This window comes from Mangifera indica, chromosome 5 (assembly GCF_011075055.1).
Source record: "Mangifera indica cultivar Alphonso chromosome 5, CATAS_Mindica_2.1, whole genome shotgun sequence".
In the NCBI taxonomy this organism is placed as follows: Eukaryota; Viridiplantae; Streptophyta; class Magnoliopsida; order Sapindales; family Anacardiaceae; genus Mangifera; species Mangifera indica.
The window spans coordinates 9,404,219-9,421,300 of record NC_058141.1 but is presented as its reverse complement, the minus strand read 5'-3'; the positions used below and the strand labels follow the sequence as shown (position 1 = coordinate 9,421,300).

The 17,082-nt window shown below is 32.4% G+C and overlaps 2 protein-coding genes across 2 annotated transcripts; both read right to left on the bottom strand.

Annotated features, from left to right (window-relative positions):
• Positions 1 to 3,909: 3,909 nt before the first annotated feature.
• Positions 3,910 to 5,604, bottom strand: LOC123217738 (high affinity nitrate transporter 2.5-like). The gene is made up of 2 exons (XM_044638858.1): positions 4,460 to 5,604; positions 3,910 to 4,362 (listed from the first exon to the last, which is right to left on the bottom strand). Exons 1-2 carry the CDS (start codon positions 5,602 to 5,604, stop codon positions 4,026 to 4,028), a joined length of 1,482 nt encoding a protein of 493 aa, XP_044494793.1. The 3' UTR covers positions 3,910 to 4,025.
• A 3,259-nt stretch (positions 5,605 to 8,863) lies between these two features.
• Positions 8,864 to 10,674, bottom strand: LOC123216115 (high affinity nitrate transporter 2.5-like). Its single transcript, XM_044636480.1, has 2 exons — positions 9,421 to 10,674; positions 8,864 to 9,344 (listed from the first exon to the last, which is right to left on the bottom strand). The coding sequence occupies exons 1-2, from the start codon at positions 10,563 to 10,565 to the stop codon at positions 8,990 to 8,992; spliced, it is 1,500 nt and encodes a 499-aa protein (XP_044492415.1). The 5' UTR covers positions 10,566 to 10,674; the 3' UTR covers positions 8,864 to 8,989.
• Between the last annotated feature and the right edge of the window lie 6,408 nt (positions 10,675 to 17,082).

Here is a 17,082-nt window from a genome sequence, read left to right as displayed (position 1 = left end):
TATTGATGATTATGATCCTATCAATCTAGCAAATCTTTGTCTCAAAATCATTTTAAGAGTAAAAATATTCATCACTTGACTAGTGATGTGGACACCCAAAATTTCCAAAATTAGTGTTTTTCCTTTTTAATTTTTTTTTGTTTTGAATTTATGGAATCACAAACATTATTTTATGTTTTTGTTACCACATATTGCTTTCTTTTATTATTTTGTATACGTTATGACTTATGTAATTTTTAAAATGAAAGGATTTGGACTTAAAAAAATAAAGTTTTGCCTTCAAAAGATGATAATAAAGACATGTTTATGGATAATGCAACAACACAAACAATTTTTAAAGAAAATTATATTTTCTTAACTTTAGCGCTAATTAAAACTAAACTATTTCAGCATCAATGAAACTAATTGAAGGCTTTAGAAGAGCCATAATTCTGTTTAAAAATAAGACTAAATTAAATATTAACAATACATTATATTTAAGTAGATCAAGAATAAATATATTTAGTTTTATAAAAAATAATGTTTAGCACATTGAAATTATGAGTAAAAATGATACAGAATGTAATGTCTCCAGTTTAAGGTGTGTAATAAAAAAATTGTCCACTTTATCATCTGAATTATATTATACAATCATAACGACAATTAAAATTTATGTACTTTGTAATTGAAAGTTCTCTTATCTAAAGATTTTTATGTTTTAGCATGACCATCTAGGTTATCTAAAATCTACAATGATATGAAAGATTATTAAAAATTCATACAGACATGTGTAAAACAAGATTTTATTATCTAGTAAGAAATTTTGTATCATTTATTCACAAGTCAAATTAATGGTCAAGTCATCTCCTTCAAAAGTTGGAGTTGGATCATCATAATTCCTACACAAGATTCAGAGAGACATATGTAGACCCATTCATCCACTTAGTAGACCATTTTGTTATTTTGGGTCTTAATTTATGTATTTGTATGATAGTCCTATGTTTATTTATTATTATCATCTAGGAATGTTATCTTCACTTAATTGTTAACACAAATTATAAAAAATGAAGACACATTTCCCAAATTACTTGATCAAATCAATACAACTAAACAGTATTGGTGAATTAACATCCAAAATATTTAATAATTATTGAATATTTATAGGGATAGATGTTAAACATCCAATTTTGCATGTTCACACTTAAAACAGATTAGTTGAACCAATAATCAAACATATTTAGGTAATTGCATGTATTTTATTGCTAATAACTCAATTACCAAATTCTACTTGGGGACATACCACATTACATGTAACATTAATTCACTTGTAGTCTTTCTCCTATTATCGATATTTTTCTCTATAATCGATTTTTGGTCACCAATTTAATATATCTTATTTAAGAATTTTTGTTGTGTCGTATGTGTTCCTACTGCATCTCATTTGAGAAGAGCTCATAAAAATGACTAAATACTTTAGGAAGGAATTTGGGATGAAGAATTTGAGGAAAACAAAATATTTTCAGCTTGTAAATCAAACATAATTTAAATGAAATACTTATCCACCAATCCTTCTATATTGAGAAATGGTTAAAACATTTTAACATGGATAACGTTTATCATTTGAGCATCTCAATAGTTGTTTTGTCTCTTGATCTTAAAAAAAGTCTATTTCATCATTTAGAAGAAAAATAAAAAGATAATCGGTCTTGAAGTATCTTCTCTTAATGTCATCGATGCCCTATAATATTTGGTAAAATCACAAGATTGGATATCTCCTACTTAGGGAATTTATTGGCTCAATTTAGCTCCATACTAACCCGTTGACACTAGAACGAAATCAAACAATATTTTATTATCTATGTGAAACTAACAATTTAAGATTATTCTATTATGTTAAATACCCTAAAAATCCTAGTTTTGTTAGATATGCAAATATTGGTTAACTTTCTAACTCCCATTAGGTCGCTCACAAACAAGATATATCTTCACTTATAATGACACAACAATATCATGATATTCCACCATGAAAAATTTTTATTGCAAAATTTTTGAATCATTCAAAGATTCTAGTCTTCCAAGAAGCCAATTGAAAATACGTATGGTTACGATCTGTTATCTATCATATTTAAAATGTGTGTAATTTTCCTTCTACTACACACACATATTTCATATTATATGAAGATAATGTAATATGTATTGTCTAAATTAGAAAATGATACGTGAAATGAGACAAAACTAAACATATTTCACCAAAGTTATTTTACCTTCATGAATCTAGTAGAGTCAAAAAATTAATGTTAAACAAATACATTCTAATAACAATCTTGTGAACTTATTCTCCAAGATATTGCTGACATAACATTTGAAAATGTGTATATCATCAATATGCAACAACTCAACAAGCAATCAAATTCATGAAATGAGTAACATATTGGAAAAATGTGCACTATACTCTTTCTCATTTAATTAAGTTTTGTCTCATTGAATTTTCTTAATAAGGTTTTTAATTAGTCATTTTGAGCACACCCAACCCTCCTGTATAAAGACATTAAATAATTAGGTTTCTTTAATTTAGTTTTTCAATTACTTGATTTTTCCTTAACAAGGTTAATGTAATTAATTATGTTTAATGGAATATAATGGAGAGTATTATAATATGATGGTTTCCCACCAATGAAGGAATTGATGTGGTGGGGAGCATTTCAACAAACCCCCACCTCAAATTTGAGTAAATTTGCTTTGCTTTTTTACTTAGAAATGATTCGAGAAATTTTAAGAGATTTTCTCTGTAATCCTTCCTATCTCAATCGTCTATATTTCAATCTTGTTTTAGTTTCTTTTATTATATACACAACAAATTTGAGCATTTTTGGCAGCTATAAATAGCTTAGACATTAGTAGGTGAATTCTCATAAGTTGCCATGGTTGAAGAGTTGCTCTTCCCCCTTCACTTGTGCTATTATTAACTAATTTCAAGGTTGATTGATGTAAACCTTTCTCCTGCTCTTTTGAATTCCATTCAGACAAATAATAGTCTTCTTCTGTAAAAATCTTAATTTCAGATGCACCACAGAACATTCCACCCCATTGTGGGAAGCATAACATCTACTAGTGGAAGAGTGCAGCATCTTATTCTTATCATCACACCCATCAGAACTATTCCCGCTTCTTTTGAGCGTTTTGATCTTTGAGAATCAATAAAACTATGTATACAATTTTTATATACAATTTTATATATAAATAATAATATGTTATCATATAATTGGATATTGATTTATCTTTAGTTTTTAATCATCTAATTACATAATGATATATCACTGTTTGTGTATAAAATTATACGCATAATAGAACACTTTGAGAAATATTATTTGTGTCACAACCGCACCAGCGTTCCCGCCCCGTCCTGTCATCCCGCACTAACTTTCCATCGAATAATCATAAGCTTTATGCGTTTTATGAATGTCCATAATCTCTTTCTTTTTTTTTTTTTTTAAACTGCTATATTGCGTTGGTGATCCATCAATAAATGCGTGGTTAAGAAGAGGAGTCACATTCCCCAGCAGCACTTGCAGTAATAGTAATGTAATCTTCGTTCGTCTATAGTGCCCATTGAAATTCTTGCTCCGTTGAGCATAACTTTATCTGCCATTTGTCTCCAAAATGGCAGTGCAGCTCATCGTGATTCTGTGAATTCATACAGAAAGGGAGCTTTAGTCAATAATTAAAATAATTAGGTGGGAATATTCAACCAGATTATACAATTATTTTGATAATTCGGAGAATACTCAATGCGAATTTTATACTAATTTCGAATATCTAAGTTGCAATTACCATTCAAGTCTTAAATATGTTCAATTCATGCTTCTCTCTTTCTTATTGCCCTTTAAATTGATGCAACACTGACATTGTCTTAACTCGGCGCTGGAATGGAAGAGAATCAATTGAATTCTACAAGAATCACTTAATAGCATCATTAACTTATTACAAACAGATAAATCTCGCTATGTAGTGGCTGCAGGTTGAGCTTTATCAGAAATTGCACTGGCTTAATTGAATCCTCTTCCTCTTCCTCTTTCAGTTCTGCAATTTTCAGCAAATTTCAAGCTTCGCTGATGCAAACCCTTCTCTCTCTCTTGTGAATCCCATTCAGACAAATAGTAGTCTTCTTCGGAGGAATTTTTTTGAGAAGGACCACGCAACATTCCACCCCACTGGGGGAAGTAAATTAACGTAATAGGAAGAGTGCAGCATATTATCATAATACCCATCAAAGTTATCCCTGTTTCTGTTGAATATTTGGATCCTCTGAAGAATATTAGTTGAGTGAGAACTGCCCCCACATTTCCACCCCCTCCTATCATGCCCGAGGTTACACCCAATGACCTGAAAAACAACTCATCACCTTACAAGAAGGCAGCAAACAGTAACAATGGCGAGCTTTTCGTAAAATATAATTAAGAGAACGTAGAAATATTCATACCTTCGGGAGACGAAAGGAACCACTCCGAATGTAAGTCCACATGAAGCTTGGACAAACACAGAGAAGACAATCAACACAAAAATAGATGCACTTAAAGAATTCACTCGTCCGAGAATAATACAAAATACTCCTCCCAATGTCTGCCCCACCCACAAAGCCCACAGCCTCCCTCTCATCCCAAATCGCTTCGCCACTGCATCCGAGATAATTCCTCCTGCAGGTCGTGAAAACAAATTCGCCAATCCAGAACTCGCCGCAATTATTCCGGCAGTGTGGAGGTTCAGATTGAACCTATCATAAAAATACTCAGCAATTGTGTTGTCTATTGTGAGCTCCACTCCGAAACAATAACCGTAAGTCAACGCCAAGATCCACCCTCTGTAATTAGTAATCCCACGATAAAAGACCTTTAAGAATTTGTCTTTCTCTTTATCTCCGGATATCTGTAACTTCTTGAAGTTCCCGTCCGGCAAATCCTGGCCAAGGGTGAGAACAGCAAATGCGGAGAGCATTTGAAACAGGGCGGGTATGAAAAAAGCAATCCGCCAGGCTGTAAATCGGACTGCACCAATGTTGACTAAGAGAGAAAACATTAGTGGCATAATTAGTTGTGTCGCTCCTCCTCCGAAGTTGCCCCACCCGGCTGAAACGGCATTTGCTGTGCCGACTACAGGAGCAGAAAACATGGAGCTCATCCAGAATTGAGTTGACACAAAAGTGGCTAGAGAGAAGCCTGTGAAGAAACGTACAAGGAGGAAGGAGATGGATGAAGAGGCAGTAGAAGTGAAATAAACAGCAGGTGCAGTGAGGAGAAGAAGTGAAGCGGAGGCAAGACGGGGTCCAAATAAATCGCAAACAGTTCCAAAGGAAAAACGGGCAAGGACTGCACCGGAGACGGATGCAATCCTGGCGTTGCCAATGTCAGTGGCGGTGAGGTTGAGATTGTCTCGTATAACAGGAAGGAGTGGTGCAGCTGCAAAAGAAGAGACGAAACAACAAAAGTAAGATATCCATGACAAATGAAATGCCCGCATGTGGGATGCTGCCACTGAGAATAGCCGGAATTTAGTGGCCTTGTGCTCGGAATCCACCGGAAGAGAAAATTTTGGAGCCTGAGATTCTACTGCAGTGCTTTCTATATCCATGTTTGAGAAAAAGTACTGAGTTCAGACTGAATAATATTCAAGCATTAATGAAAAAATTGGAATTTTTCTTGTGAAGGCTTGAGATTTCATAACTCCCAGGTCTTTTTCAGGGCTTATATGTGGCACGGAAATGAAAACGTGTAAATGTAGAAGTGTATTTATATGAAACGGAACGTAAGAAAACTTATAAATATGAAAAATATAAAGTTTTTTTTCATAAATATCAAATTGTTATAACAAAAATACATAAATTTGTATAATATAAAAATAAATGATAAAAAATAATTAAAAAAAAAGAATATTATAAAATAGAATCATAAAACCTATTATAAATTATTTTTACGTAGGTATGTGTAAATATTTAAGAAGAATAAAATAATACACATCAATCTATATAACATGTTAAAGAGAAAATAAATAATACATCTAATAGTAGAGAGGAGATTAATTCAGTGTAAGATTTAGAAATACTTCAGATTTGAAAATATAAAAGATATATATTTAATAGATTTTATGAGTTTTCTTTTAAAAGAAACATCTTCAAAATTTTTTAAAAACTTTCAAACGCTCCTGAAATATTTTGTATAAGTTTTGAAAAGTTAAAAAAATGAAAACATTTTCGAAATATGAAAACGCATCATATTATGAGTTTCCAAGAGGGCTCCAGCCTCACAGTTATTTTGTAGCTTTATATGGAAATATTGAAAGGATTTGGGGATGAGAGGAATAGTTGACTCCGAAGATTTGGTTTTTAGTGTCTAGTGGTGAGGAGATGATAACTAACAATGGCTATTTGGACTTGACTTTCAGAGTGCTTCCTTTGGGAAACAATTCCAAAACAGAGGGAACTGCTTTTATTAGTTTAACTTGGTGGGAGCCATTTATGTCCGTATCCTGCTGAATGTCGTCTAATTTTCTTTATAAAGCAATATGAAAAATAAAATGTCCCTGTGACACCACCGATGTATATAAATTATAGCTAGAAGGATCATGTTCGGACAAAAATGACACAAGCCACAATTCTACAGGTTGTGTTAGGGTCTATGAGCAGGGCGAGTCATGCCAAAAGCTTATGAGTAAGGTCTACGGGTGAACATAACAGGACTCAGGAAATAAAAAATTAAAAAAAGAAAACTTTTCTTCTTTTATGGTTCTAGTTAATTTATTTATTTATTTTTCTAACATTCCTACAATACCTCCCAAATTCACAAACTTTTCACGTTATTCAACCTTCAACTCTCTCAATGTCGATCTCGGGGTTTCGTCTCTCTCGGTCACTCAATCAACACTCATTTCAAAAGCCCACTTCCAAATTTTCAGATTACTTTGCTTTCGTTTCATTTTAGTATTTGGTAAATATTATAGTTCTTTTTCTCAAATTTATATCAAAATAAATCTTTATTTAAATGAATTTAATCATTTTCTATTATTTTAACAATAAAGAAAATCAATATTATGATTAGGAAACTCAATCACAATAGATGACAGAAAACATATTTACACCCAAATATGATTGAAAGTATTATGTGCATGAAAGATTAAGTGACAATAAATTTTAAGCTACAGAATTGAGTTATTAAAAAATATATTCGATGATTTCTAGAATTTAGATATGAAAGATGACTGAAAAAGTATAATATTTGTATATTTGTAATACATATAAAATGATATGAATTTATTTTTTATGTATGATTTTTTAAACTTTCTATCATATGCAAAATAACTAAACATTTACAAGAACTCAACAATACTCAAATAACCTCAAAATGATATAATCTGCTGAGCAAACCCAAAATGTCATAACATCAAAATTTAGGTAGAGAACCAATCATTATGATTTTAGAGAAAATATTTATGCATTAGTAAACACAATGCCACACTGGGACTGGGACTTACATTAAAACTAGCAGAGAGAAACTGTTAACTTTGAAATTGGAGCATTTTGAACAGATATAGATAGCTTAGACATCAATAGGTGAATTCTCAGAAGGTGTCATGGTTCCCTTTTACTTGTGCTATTATTGACTAAGTTCAAGCTTGATTGATGTAAACCTTTCTCCTGTTCTTGTGAATTCCATTCAGACAAATAATAGTCTTATTCTGCAGAAATCTTAATTTCTGATGCACCACAGAATATTCCACCCCATTGTGGGAAGCATAACATCAACTAATGGAAGAGTGCAGCATATTATCATTACACCCATTACAATTACTCCTGCTTCTTTTAGAGTGTTTTGATTCTTTTAAGAATATTATTTGTGTCATATCAGCACCAATGTTCCTGCCCCCCTGCTGTCATCCCAGATACTACCTCTGATGAAATTGAAACTTGAGTAAACTGAAGCAGAGCAACAAGACGAGCAAGAAATAAGGATACATTGATACAATTGAAAAAGGTGACCCATATTTATAGTGGTTCAGTTATCAGTATGATAGCCTACATCCACTCTAAGGGCAATCAAAGTGAATTTCATTGAATGTCAAGAAGAAAAAAAATTACAGAGAATATCCCAAAAAAGGGGTATTCTACAAAACACTCAAGCTCCCTTCCCCACTTTTTTCACTCCTTACACTCATCTACCTATACGGCTAAAAGAATATTACTCAATTGAATAACATTACCCTCATCTACCTATACAACTAAAAAAAAAATTACTCAACTAAATTACATCATCTCTCACCCAACTTATCATGAATATTTTGCTAATAATCAGCTCACAAATCTTCAATACCCAAATTTTGCGGTAACTTTTTTTTAAAAAGGTTTACACCAGCAATCAAAGATTTCTTTTCTATACCTTTAATTGATTATTATGATCATATGGATTTTTAATTAAATTACTGATTCAGAAATGAATTGATGCCACCTCATCAGCCCCACTGACCTGAAACATGATACAAATGGTGACTAACTCAAAATGTGTTCATGCATTATTCCAATCAAATAATTAGAAGCTCTTATGTGTTTTATGAATGTCCACATTCAATTTTTTTATTGTTCACTGCTACATTTGGTTGGTGCCCAGTGAAATTCTTGCTCTGTCAAGTATAACTTTGCTATTTGTCTCCAAAATGGGAGTGCAGCTCATTGGGATTCTATGAATTCATATGGAGCGGAGCTTTAGTCAATAATTAAATAATTAGGTGGAATATTCAACGAGATTATAGAACCAATTTGATAATTCCGAGAATAATCAATGCGAATTTTGTCCTATTGAAGTTCTCTATGACTGCCCTTAAAATTGGTGCCACACCGACATTCTCTTAACTGGGTGCTGGAATTGAAGGGAATCCATTGAATTTTACAAGTAGCACTTAACAGCATAATTAACTTATTACAAACACTTATAAATCTAGTTAAGTAGAGGCTGCAGGTAGAATAATTTTATTTGTCAGAAATTGCAGTTGCTGAGTTGAATCCTCTTCCTCTTTCTGTTCTGCAATTTTCAGCAAATTTTAAGCTTCCCTGATGCAAACCCTTCTCCTTCTCTTGTGAATTCCATTCAGACAAATAGTAATCTTCTTCGGAGGAAATCTTTTGAGAAGGACCACAGAACATGCCACCCCACTGGGGGAAGTAGATTAGCATAATAGGAAGGGTGCAGCATATTATCATAATACCCATCAAAGTTATCCCTGCTTGTTTTGAATATTTGGATCCTCTGAAGAAAATTAGTTGAGTAATAACTGCCCCCACATTCCCACCCCCTCCTGTCATACCCGAGATTACACCCAATGACCTGAAAAACAACACATGACCTTAAAAGAAGGCAGCAAACAGTAACAATGGCGAGCTTTTGTTAAAATCATATTTACCTCCGGGAGACGAATGGAACCACTCCGAATGTAAGTCCGCAAGCAGTTTGGACAAACACAGAGAAGACAATCAGCACAACAATGGATGCACTTAAAGAATTCACCCGTCCGAGAATAATACAGAACACTCCACCCAATGTCTGCACCACCCACAAAACCCACAGCCTCCCCCTCATCCCAAATCGCTTCGCCACTGCATCCGAGATTATACCTCCTGCAGGTCGTGAAAACAAATTCGCCAATCCAGAACTAGCCGCAACAATTCCCGCAGTGTGGAGTTTCAAGTTGAACCTGTCATAAAAATACTCCGCAATTATGTTGTCTATTGTCAGCTCTACTCCGAAGCAATACCCGTAAGTCAGCGCCAAGATCCACCCTCTGTAATTCGTAATCCCACGATAAAAGACCTTTGAGAATTTGTCTGTCTCTTTATCTCCGGACTTCTGTAACTTCTTGAAGTTCCCGTCCGGCAAATCCTGGCCAAGGGTGAGAACAGCAAATGCGGAGAGCATTTGAAACAGGGCAGGTATGAAAAAAGCAATCCGCCAGGCTGTAAATTGGACTGCTCCAATGTCGACTATAAGAGCACACACTAGCGGCATAATTAGTTGTGTTGCTCCACCTCCGAGGTTGCCCCACCCCCCTGAAACGCCGTTTGCGGTGCCGACTACGCGAGTGGAAAACATGGAGCTCATCCAGAATTGAGTTGACACAAAAGTGGCTAGAGAGAAGCCCGTGAAGAAACGTACAAGCAGGAAGGAGAGGGCTGAAGAGGCAATAGACGTTAAATAAACTGCAGGAGCAGTGAGGAGGATAAGTGAAGCGGAGGCAAGACGGGGTCCGAATAAATCGCAAGCAGTTCCCATGGCAAGACGGGCAAAGACCGCACCAGAGACGGATGCAATCCCAGCGTTGCCAATGTCAGTGGCTGTGAGGTTGAGATTGTCTCGGATGATAGGAAGAAGTGGTGCAGCTGCAAAAGAAGAGACGAAACAACAAAAGAAAGATGTCCATGACAAATGAAACGCCCGCATGTGGGGTGCAGCTACTGAGAATAGCCGGAATTCAGTGGCCTTGTGCTCGGAATCCACCGGAAGAGAAAATTTTGGAGCCTGAGATTCTACTGTAGCGCTTTCCACCTCCATGTTTGTGGAAAAGTACCAAGTTCAGAATCAATAATGTTGAAGCGTCAATGAAAAATCGGACTTCTTGTGAAGGCTTTACATTTCCGAACTCCCAGGTCACAGTAGTTGACTTCGAATATTTTGTTTTTATTTTTAGTGTCTAGTGGTGAGATTGAGATATCAATTAACAAGTGGCATTTGGAATTGACTTTCAGAGTGGATGAATTGTGAAGCAATTCCAACGCTGAGGGAGCTGCTTTCACTTGGTGGGAGCCACTTATGTCCTAATCCTGTTGAATGTTGAATTTTCTAAATTTCAAAATAAAAACAAAATAAAATCTCCCTGCAACACCACCACAGAAGTATAAGGATCCAAAGTATTCAGATATTGTTTATTGTCACAGTCTCTCCTCCCGGCCATAAAATAAAATTGTCAATTCAATCCAAAGTATTAATTAATATTCGTGAATAACGTGAGCCTTTTTCCTGCACACTAACCATAGTTATACGCTAATAGCTGGGCCAATATAAGGGAAAAGTCAAATTTAGATGAGTAAATTACGTATTCCCACCCAATGTTTGGCCCAAAATCAAACTTAGTTTTGAAAAACTAATGAATAATATAATAATATTATCATCCAAATTAAAAAAAATATTTTACATATCACATTTTAACATTTTAAATATAATAATTTAGTTTTTTTATAAGTTTATAAATTTCAATTTAATGTTTAAATCTCAATTATCACTTAACTAGAAACTCACCATTATTTGTCTTACCACAATAGAAAGATTGTCGAAAACTATAAAGTCATACAATAAAGAAGTGGGGTATAAAAGAGACTAAAAAGAGATCAAACCATGTCATGGAGTGATATCTTAAGAGTGATGTCCATGGGCAATGGGTTTTGAGTGTAGAGTACGATGAAGTAATTAGAGAAGAAATTGATGTCAAATAGAGTGAGAAATGTTGAGATCGATAGAATGAGTTGTCAAAAATTAGGTACAATGTCAGTTAGAAAGAGAGAGATTCATGTATGGGATGCGTTGTTGAAGGTTTAATCAATAAAAAATGAGTTGAAATAAAGAGATCATATTAGATTAAGCTAGAAACGACGAGAATGACACATAAATAAGTCATAGATGACAAGATTGGCACTAAGAAGGTGTATGAAAATTGAATCAACATTGGAGTTTGAGTTATCAAAAGTGAGAATTGTAGCTAGTGTGTGATAAACACCCATGAAAAAGATATAAGAGTAAAAAGAAAGAGAAAGAACATGGTATTAATTAAATTTTTCATCTAAATAGTTTTTTAAATTTACGTTAATTTTAGTTGATATAATAATTTTAAAAGATAAAATAATAAAGGATAATATGGTAATTTAATTTTTTAAAAACTGTATCAAAATTTTTTTTTGTTATTGAAATTTGATTTTATGTTAAAAATATTATTTATACTATTAAGAGGTAGAAAAATATTTGGGTCAAACCTGGGTGGAAAATTGATAATTACCGAGTTTGGAATCTTATCTGGAGGAGAATTTGAAAACTTGGCCAAGAATAATAGAATAATTTGGTCGGTGTCATCAGTTTGAAAAATAAGCAAAGGTAATTAAACCATAATTAATTATTAAAATGAAGTGTTGAATGAATGTTAAATTAATAAATGCAAACGTTCAAAAATCAATTCTCACATGACGTAAAAATCCTTTGTTTTAGTTGATATATATATATATATATATATATATATATATATATATATATATATAAACTCAAAACTAAACAAAAATATCTAAAATTTTTCATATAAAGCAAAAATGCTCTAATTACATAAAAAGACCAAAATACCCTTTTTTTTATATGATTTTATAAGATGGTTCACTCGTGGTAAACAGTGCATCACTAAAAATCATTGTTCACTTTACATGAAACAATGATTTTTTTGTGATGCATTATTCACTTTGAGGTATGTGAATAGTATCTCATGAAATTTATTGTTTATCACAAATTTAATTTCTAGAAATTGAATTAATTATCTGAAAATAATATATTCAAACTAACAACAATCAAATCTTTCTTATTCAACAAATTCATTCAAAGCACTATAAAATTAACCAATATAATCAATAGCATAAATTCAAAGACCTTAACCTAAATCATGTTGGACATTCTTGCTTTGCGCATATAAATTTATGTATTTAATTTAATTTCATTTTATAAAATATATATGTTTGATTTAATAGATAAATTAATTTTTAGGTTAAGATTCGTATAAATATCTTGTTATCACGAATCAATTTTTTTTATTTAAACACAAAAACACAAATTTGTTCTTTTTAAAAGAACCCACTAATAATATTAGATATTGAGTGAAACTAAAATTTTGAATAAGGTGAAAAATATATAAGGATGAAAGTTTATATAAAAGTGCTGAAAAATATATTTGGTGCTAAAAAAAAATTGAGATTTTTTTATTTAAATTTTTGAAAATACGGATTTTTTCACTTAAATCCTAAAAAAGATGACATTTTTATTTATTACCATGACAGGGAGCATCTATTTTAATATCCCTAAATTATAATTAGCTAGGCCAAGGAATTCTTGAGCAACAATTTAGAGTTATAGCTTGGAAGGGGTTCCAATTGCCATGTTCAATCGGCTTGGAAGTAACTGATATAAGCAAAATTTGTGCCTTGATTTTCGTAAGGAACTGCCACAGTAAATTTGTTTTTAAAGCAGCATCAACCTTTCTGTCTTCTCAAAAGCAGTAATAATCTTCCCAGGTCTTGCCATCTCCCAACTCTTTTGATGGGATTTATAGGATGCCAATTACTAACATTAATCCCTACCAAAATTATTAACATTAATCCCTAATTAAATATTATATTATATTTATTTAATATTTAAATTTTGCAGAGATTTTGGGCTGGGCTGGGCTGGGCTGGGCTGTGCTAAAGATTTTAGAACCAACTTCTAATCCTCTACTTAACCCAAAATCAATGCGTTGATAAAAAATCATCTCACCCCAATTTTTTTGAACTTAATCCCTAACAAGGATGCTCCACCCAATAGGGAATTTTTTGTCATTAGATTCATCATTTGAATGAAAGTAACTATATGAGTGCTCATAATGAGTCTTAATTCAAGTACAATAGTAATGTGATACTATATATATATTTTTTTATAATATGGTAATTCTATCTAACTGCATCTTCTAGTTTAAGCTAATCAAATGAACTTTGATATTTTAAATCGAGACTTTTTGTTTTACCATCCAAACTAACCTAAAAGTCATGTGATACTATGTTATTAATTATTATTTTATCTTTAATTCAAAATTGTTTAATCACTTTATAGTGATACATCATTATCCGTTATCGTTATATATACTCATCAATGAATTGTATCAACTTAATTAAAAAAAAACCTTGCCGCGGAGGACCATGACTCACATTTACAGCGTGTTAGGGCCCATGGGTAGGACGGATCATGCGAGGGGCTTGCAAGGAAGACTTGTGGGTCGGCTCCGTATGATATGCAAAATATAAAATTAAAAAAATAATAATAATAAAGTTTTACGAGAAGGGGAAGGGGACCTCTTTAATTGAGAAAATCTTCAAGTTGAGGAAACATGGAAGCCCATAATATAAAGCGCAGTAGGTTCGTCGGCTAATTCATTGACTTTATTTTAGCCATTTGTGGTTGTAATGAAGTGCACAACTTGACGACCTTTTCATGCTTTCCCGTGGCACATGTGAACTTTATAATCCAGGAAACTCAAGGCATCAACCTGGAAGAATGCTAGTTGTTGATTCCAGGCAAGTTGTTGCCTGGTTATGATTTTTCTTTTGGGAACAATTTGGCCTCTCTATTTAGGTTTTTTTTAGTCATATATGAATGGTGCTAATCTGGTTCTTTCAACCTCTTTTTTTATTTTACTGATTTTATTTTGCTCTCCAATTCTTTTATTTTGGCTTGAAGTTGGCTGATTCTTTAGTGGTCTTAACATTTAGACTGAAAATAATCTCTAGATTTGTTTGACTATACTGTTTTATAACTGCTAACAGAGAAATTCTCTTAGAAATACATGTTAGTGTTTGGTTGGAAATGGCATTAATAATTTCTAAGTTTTTGTGTGAGGTGGTAACTTGATATGGCTCTTTCACTATTTTCCGCTGTTTTAAATATCTTTATTCAGTACCTTAAGAGCTGGTATTGGTGTATGTTGATCATTTCAACATAGCACCTTACCACTTTGATGGATATTATCATTATTACTTGAATTACTCAATTAACTTAAAAGTAAGTGTAATGTATGTATGAATGAGTTTCTGGTGATTTGAAATTTCTATAGGGTTCTTATGTAGCCATAACGTTTCCAAATAGGCCAAAAGGACTATTTTCCACCCAAGTTTTAATGTGTTCTTAAAGTCATACCCATAGAGTTTGAAAAACCTAAAGTCTTATCCATGGATCAATTGTTATTAGAATTTTCTATTAGAGATAAAAGTAAAACCGTCATTTTACTAATAATATTAAAAAAATATAAAATCTATTATATTTCCATCCCTAAGTTTTAAAAACTAATAACTTCACATCTGTTTAAAGTTTTCTAACTTTAAAAAGTCACATCCCCCCCTCCAAATTTTTTGTTCACCCCTCCAACCACCATCTCCAATGCTGACGACCCCTGCTCTCTATCCTAAATCGTTGACTGGTGCAGGAAAAGCGATTTGAAGCAATTTTTTCGTCTCCGATGAAAATATTTGGGGATGAAGAGATCTCCACATCTCTTCGTTGATGAAGAGATTTGGAATCTCTTTGTCTCTTCATCAAAGAGAAATTTGTTGAGATCTTCTCTTCGACAACGAGATGAGGAGATCTAGAGATCTCTTCATCACCGGATCTCTTGGTCTCTGACGAAGAGATATGCTCTAAATCGTTTTCTATGCATTGACCAATGGTTTAAGGTGGATAAGAGAGGTCGTCAACGTCAGAGATGGTGGCCGGAGAGATGAAGAAAAAATTTAGGAAGGGAATGTGACTTTTTAAAATTAGAAAACTTTAGGTAGAGATGAAGTTGTTAGTTTTTAAAACTTAGAGTGGAAAATGTAATAAATTTTATATTTTTTTAATATTATTAATAAAATAACGATTTTACCCCTGTCTCCAATAGAAAATTCTAATAGTAGTTGGTCCATAGGTGAGTCTTTGAGTTTTTCAAACCCTATAGGTATTACTTTAAAAACACATTAAAAGTTAGGTGAGATATAGTCCTTTGGCCTTCCAAATTAGATATAATATTTCTTATTTGTTCTGTTCCCTAAAAATTTGTTTTATTAACTTATTTTTTTTTTTGAAAAAAAAATGTCTAAACTATAGTCTAAATCAAATTAATAGTAATTTTTCAGTTTAGTTTAAAAAATTTTCTAAATAAGACCAAATCAAATTGTTAACACCTTTGAATATGAATTAAACATTGAAATTAAATGACAAATATATTGTTTGAATAAATATATACTACAATTTAATATCAACATATACTGTTGAATGTAAAGTTTCTTTTCTTGTAAAACCATCTATAAACTATCATGGATGAATTCAATAAACTTAGTTATTGACAACTTACAAGTGTTTCATACCAATGCATTAAATAACTCGACAATATTGATTATCATGATGTTATGTTGAAAACCAAGGAAACAAGACATTGCTCATCTCTAATATCATATTTCTTGTAAATAAGCATATACATTTGAGTTCACTACAAAAGTCATCTTATAGTCGATCAAAAATTGGGTACTTTGTATGTCTTAGCTGTTTTCCTATTTAAACCTTACGTTGTTTTTCTTTTTCTATATTTAGTTTGCATGTTCATTTTTAGGTGATGAAAACAACATCCATTATGCACATAAAAAAGAAAAACCAATTTAGACTGCAACTATGATACCATGATTTCAATATGAAATGGCTATCAAAATTTTCCCATTGACAAAACAATATCTTATCTTGCTTATGAACCACTTCAATGAGTCAATGTCTTTTTTACTACCCACACTAAAAGCTAATAAGTAGATCTAGTTATTAATGTCTTTGGCTACAACAATAGATGATGTCCCAAATACCACCCATTTAATAATGCATAGACCATACAAATAATAGGACAAATGTAAGACCAAAAGGATCTTATAGAATATCTCATTTACATGATAAACAAACTTAAAACTATTATCCATATTTCTCTCAATCCATATAATAGTTTTTTGATTATAGAGGTCTATATAATGGCAAAATTTAAGTAATAGCATGAAAAACCGATCTGAAGAATCTCTCAATGCATTTAATTTCAATTTTTAAATATATCAATCTTATACCTCGCAATAAAGTAAACCATAATTTCCTTACACTTGCATATTTGATCCATAATGACAAGCATACTTTTAAGATTTTTCTTAGTGATGGCCACCTCTATGTCTATAATGGGCATGAATTAATCCATAAGACATGCGTGGTGAGTATTTGTGCACCAAAGTTG

Bases quoted from the DNA above. Each gene is read 5' to 3' on its own strand.
- LOC123216115 (XM_044636480.1), bottom strand. From the start codon at position 10,565: ATGGAGGTGGAAAGCGCTACAGTAGAATCTCAGGCTCCAAAATTTTCT. The intron at 9,345-9,420 runs GTAAATATGATT...GTTGTTTTTCAG, and splicing joins GTTCCATTCGTCTCCCGGAG to GTCATTGGGTGTAATCTCGG.
- LOC123217738 (XM_044638858.1), bottom strand. From the start codon at position 5,604: ATGGATATAGAAAGCACTGCAGTAGAATCTCAGGCTCCAAAATTTTCT. The intron at 4,363-4,459 runs GTATGAATATTT...GTTGTTTTTCAG, and splicing joins GTTCCTTTCGTCTCCCGAAG to GTCATTGGGTGTAACCTCGG.